General features: G+C 37.9%; 1 protein-coding gene across 1 annotated transcript; it reads left to right on the forward strand.

Moving 5' to 3' along the window:
- Positions 1–2275: 2275 nt before the first annotated feature.
- On the forward strand, positions 2276–5076 carry PLA2-ALPHA (Phospholipase A2 family protein). The gene is made up of 4 exons (XM_088959046.1): positions 2276–2630; positions 2725–2767; positions 2970–3095; positions 4683–5076. Exons 1-4 carry the CDS (start codon positions 2502–2504, stop codon positions 4856–4858), a joined length of 474 nt encoding a protein of 157 aa, XP_088815172.1. The 5' UTR covers positions 2276–2501; the 3' UTR covers positions 4859–5076.
- The last annotated feature ends 318 nt before the right edge of the window (positions 5077–5394 follow it).

The raw sequence follows: 5394 nt of genomic DNA on the forward strand, positions 1-5394 counted from the left end.
TATCATATAACCCGGGTATGTGGGTTCTACCCGAATCTGACCACTGGTTGCATGTCTCTGTTTCTGGGTTCTAGTTGGAGGCCCAAGCAACTCAAATTTTCAATCCCTCTCTCCTCATATGTTTTTCTTGGATCTGATGATCCTAAGCCAGAACAAAATGACCTTGGGTTTACCCAAGTACCCGACCCAAACAGGTTGCATCCAACCAGCTATTTACTTCAGGCCTAACAGAACTCATCGTTATCTCCAGCATCCAAATTTCCAAATGCGAGTGAACAAGCTTTCCTCAAAAATTAAAATATCTCATGGACTCTTGTACTCTTTTAAGATATTTTCGGAGCTTGGCCCCATCTTATTGACCATAATATCACATACTGTGGATATATTCAACTGTAACTAAGCTAATAAAGTCTGATCGAATTCATCATTCATCTGCTTAAACAGATTCTTCTACAGACACGATAAAAGACCAAAATTTGAGATTTCCTTATCAAGTCAGAGAAGATGAGAGTGTATGGCAAGGAGATAGACACATTAAGTTAGAGCTAGTTCTAGTTAAATTGAGCAATAACCCTCAATTGTAACTAGAATTTGCACAAGTTTTCAATTCTGGCTGTTAGATAAAATGGGTGACCCTTAATCATTGAACTGGACAACGAATTGGTCAGGGGTCCAGTTCCTGGGTTGAATGGTCCAATCGTTCAAACCGAATGAATGGCCGGTCCGTTCTGACAAAAAATACAAAGAAAATAAAAAATAAAAGATAAAAAAGGTCAAAACCATTGAATGGTTCGAATGGTTCAACTGCCCAGATCAGCGGTTTACCAACTAAATCAACGTTTTTTGACAAAATTCCAATTTTAGGAAAAAATGAAACCGATCACCAAACTGGTTCCCAGTTTTTCCGGTCCAACCATCCAGTCTGGTTCGGTTTTGAAAACCATGCCGTTAACCATTGAATTTTATGTTAAAACACAGTCGGTGCCGTGGCAATTCAAGGTGAATTATGTAACCAGAAACTTCGAAACTTCAAGATAGATTACTTTGTCACTCATGGAGTGGCTACAAGTGTGTGAGATCGGTGTGAGGCACGCTCTGTAAGGAGCAAACCCGAACCCGAATTCACTAAATAAATGCTAGTAGCGAGCTGCACGATCATTTTACAGTGCAATTTCTTTTGCATAATACGTATGCATCAGAATGCAAATGAGAGTCATTTCTAGTCAACATACATTTGCTTCAGCTTTTACTTTGTCTTGATTCTAGGTTTTATTTTATTTCATCTGCACTGTAGTGTAAACAAACAAAATAAGGTAAATGTTGGGAAAAAAAAAATTAAACCAGAATTTTCACTCAAATCATTTGCATTCTATACTTTTGCACCAGTGCAAATGAAACTCCACTGCAAACAAATATATATGCCTTAATTATCAAAGTTTCAAATAACACTAAATCATTTTAGTGTGAAATAACAGCCAAAAAAAACTGAAATTTTAGAGGTAGGAAAATTTTTCTCTCTTATAAAGTGAAACAGAGGGAGCCTTGGGAAAGAAAAAACCGTTGTTAACAAACAGTGCATTGGAGGGTGTTTGACAATGTAAACGTTCTTATTTTTCCTAAACAAAAACAGCTAAGCCGCTGTCAGCATCCCGTGCCACCCACGTGCATTAAATGCGCGTTCACCTAGCATCCCGATAAAGGAAATAGGAATGGTCTGAACTCTTAAAGTCTTAATTAACTACGGACAAATCCTGATGACCAGCGTTTGCTATTGGGTTAAGTGTAAAGTAATCAAAGTTTAAAGCAGGAATGGGAGCGCGAGACCCACTGTTTCTGGTTTAACGTCTCAAACCTCAATTACTGAAATTGATATGATGGGAACTCTCTGACCGTCTGATCTGTCGAATTTTTGGCCATTACTTTTTCTGATCACCCCAGACCAAGAGCCAGAAGGCTGAATCTGTTGAATATAGAGATTCACGTGCGCAGAATCATCTGGTTTTTAATGTTCACATTGGCAGAAAGGTGATCCCCCAAAGATGAAAGATGGAGCCCACTAACAGGTTATGTCCCGGGTGGGTCCCGTGCCTAGGCAGCCAAAAGCTGAATTTACAATAATATAAGATAGATGTACCTTATCATTTCCTTCTCCTCACTGAAGAACTTGCAGGTGTATCAGAGGACTTCGATGAGTTTGGGCCTTTTTACGGGGTGGACCCCACATCCACCTCATGTATTTTCAATATGAAAAAATTCGGTGAGAAGCGTGAGCAACACAACAAAAAAACCATGTCACGAGCCAAAACAGGACAAATCCTGACCATCCTTTCTAAGCCCCTCACTCTTCACATTCACAGGAGACCTCTCACCTTCTCCCTCCACCCTCTCTTTCCACACTCTTTCCCTCTATAAATCAGATCCTTCAGGGATAACCGAGCTTCAAATTTCAGAGCCTTTTCTTCCTTATCTCCTTCCTCTGGTAGTTCCATCAGAGTTTGGGAATGGCTGGTGACCAGTCAATGAAGTTAGCCTTTCTCCTCTATTGCTCCCTCCTTGTCCTCCACTTCTCCACCACTTCTGTTCACGCCCTCAATATCGGAATCCAGGCCACGAATACGGCTATCACTGTGGTTAGTTCTTCTTCAATCTTTCCACCATTTTGAACCAATTCATGTATGCATTGCTCTTTGTTCTCTTTAATTTTGTCTTTCTACATTTCTACAGTCCAAAGAATGCAGTAGAAAGTGTGAATCAGAGTTCTGTGCAGGTAATCAGAGTTCTTCTCTTCCTTTATCTTTTAGGAACTTCTGCTCTACTAGATTTTTAGTGGGCTCTTCTGGTTATTTTTGATTGATTAATGTTGATGTTTGATGATTTATGCTTCAACCCAAATGGGTTGTTTTGGTTTTGTTTAATGAATCAATGTTTATGGTTTTCTCAAATTGAGTTTTCTCTTATGTGAATTACAGTGCCTCCATTTCTAAGATATGGGAAGTACTGTGGGCTTCTATACAGTGGATGTCCAGGGGAGAAGCCTTGTGATGGCCTTGACGCTTGTTGTATGAAGCATGATGCCTGCATTCAAGCTAAGAACAGTAAGTTCATTTCAGACTTCAACAGTTCTATAATAATGTAGGGACTGTCCTTAGGAGAACAGGACATGCTATGATCCTTAAGCCAGAACCGTTGGATTGGGGTTTTAATTGAGACTGCATTACAAAGATGATATAGATGACTCCACCAATGTCGGAATAAAATCGTATCACAACAGTCCCCCTGTTTTTGAAGTTCCAATCTCACGGTTTTGAAACTTCTAAAACACCCTTTTTGGGTCACCCAGGGATTGCTCCTTTGCTTCAAGGCATTGGGCTGTGATTTTGTGAATCGGGCACATCATTTGTTATCGCAATTTTGCGTGCGTCTTGTTTGGTGGGCGTTTTGTGACAGGTGTTAATTAAAATGTTATTATTGTTATTGTTAAATCAGCATTTTTTCATTATATTCATCTATATATATATTGATATTTATAAAAATGTATTTTGATTTATATATGCATCGATGGAGAAACTTCATTAATGCCTAATACTCCATAAAAAATTTATCAACTACTTTTCTTGATTTTGAAAACAAATCAAATAAGAACGAAAGCGAAGCTATACCAAATACATACTTTGTAAAGAAAATCCATTTTCAATTTTGGTTCGAACAAACCCATTTACATTCCAATTCTAGAAAATGGGTTCTCTTTCTCGGCTTTCTTAATTAAAAAAACGAGTCTAGATTTTATCATTAGCCAGGAAAACTCCAATGCAATGGTGGAGACTAGAGAGTATAAGAGTATTGTGGATTGGGGGAGTAAGGGTTCCAGCCAATTGATGGTTGGGATCAACTACAGGATTCTTTCACGTGATAGAAATAGGTGGGGTCATCTAGCACCCTACCTTCTTGACTCCATTATGACACTATTTTTCCTATTATATGTAATAGAACAAATATACTCCCCATATGAAATTTACATTGTAAGGTGTATTCACATCTTGGACATTTAACTGTTTTAACGGGTTTAAATTATCGGGTCGGATCCTATTAACCCGATAGCTTTACATTATCCATTCTACACTTGCTACCTACTATAAATCTATATTCGGATCAGTGCCCCATGATGATCAGGGTCGATCCAACCCGTTTATAGCCTACAAACACAGGTTGATTTCCTAAAGACACCCAGCTTTGGGGATTGTTTCATCAATTGGCAATGCAAATTTCCCTTTACTCTGATCAAATGGTCCAATAGTGCTCTTTTTATTTTTTTTATGTAAATAAAATCTTTTTCGTGTTCACCACATGTTTATCCAATTTACTAAATAAAAGGCTACGATAAAATGACTTGAATTTTTTTCTTTAAATTCAATAACTGTTTATGTCTCTTGGCATGTTAAAATTTTACTATAACAGAGTGGGATTTATAAATCAAAAAGGATTTGCCATAGCTCATGTTAGCAAGAATTTTGTATAAAAAGCTCTGAGAGTGAGCCCATCTCTATGAATTATTGCTAAAATGCACCAGGGGACCACCTTGGCTTTCAAGGTTTTAAGTGTTCACTTTTGTAAGATAGAGACTTAGGTTGTTTTCAGACTAGCTAACGTTGTATTGTGGTGGGTGGTGGTGGGTTTGGTGTCAGATGACTATCTCAGCCAACAGTGCAGCCAAGAGTTCATCAACTGCATGACCCACTTCAGGGACTCAAGAGGGCGTACATTCAAAGGAAACAAGTGCTCAGTAGATGAGGTGGTGGATGTGCTCACTCTTGTCATGGATGCTGCTTTGCTGGCTGGAAGAGTTTTTCACAAGCCTTGACAAAAGTCTTCAATTGTAGATAGCCAAAAGTGACTCCAGGGCAGACAGAATTCAATGACTTTCTGTTTGTGTCTTTTATAACTTTTGGTTGATGGAATTAGAGGAGGAGGATTTCTTCATTTCTTGTTTCCTTGTCACTTTCTATTCTGATTCAATGAAGACAATATGAATCCAGATGAATTAATGGGCTATAATTATATGAATTTGTTTTTCATCAATCCTTGTTTATTGAAGTATGGTAATTAAGATAAAAGGATAGATGGAAACGTTTTAACCTACACAACAGCTCTATGCTATTATAAATTCCTTGGATAAAAGCCAAATGAAATGATTTCACTGTGAATGGTTTTCCTTCTATATGTTTTTCAAGGCAAATTTGTCATTCTAAAATGGATGAATTCTGGATTGGACGTGTCAAATGAGAACCCAACTCCATGTTGATGCCAAAGAACTTGAATAAGATTATTTTGCCCATCTGTATTCTTTGACAAATTATTTTTCTCGGAGAAATAAGCAACGTTTTCTAATCCACAGAA

Source organism: Nelumbo lutea, chromosome 8 (assembly GCF_056320005.1).
Source record: "Nelumbo lutea isolate HS-2025 chromosome 8, American lotus-T2T, whole genome shotgun sequence".
Classification (NCBI taxonomy): Eukaryota; Viridiplantae; Streptophyta; class Magnoliopsida; order Proteales; family Nelumbonaceae; genus Nelumbo; species Nelumbo lutea.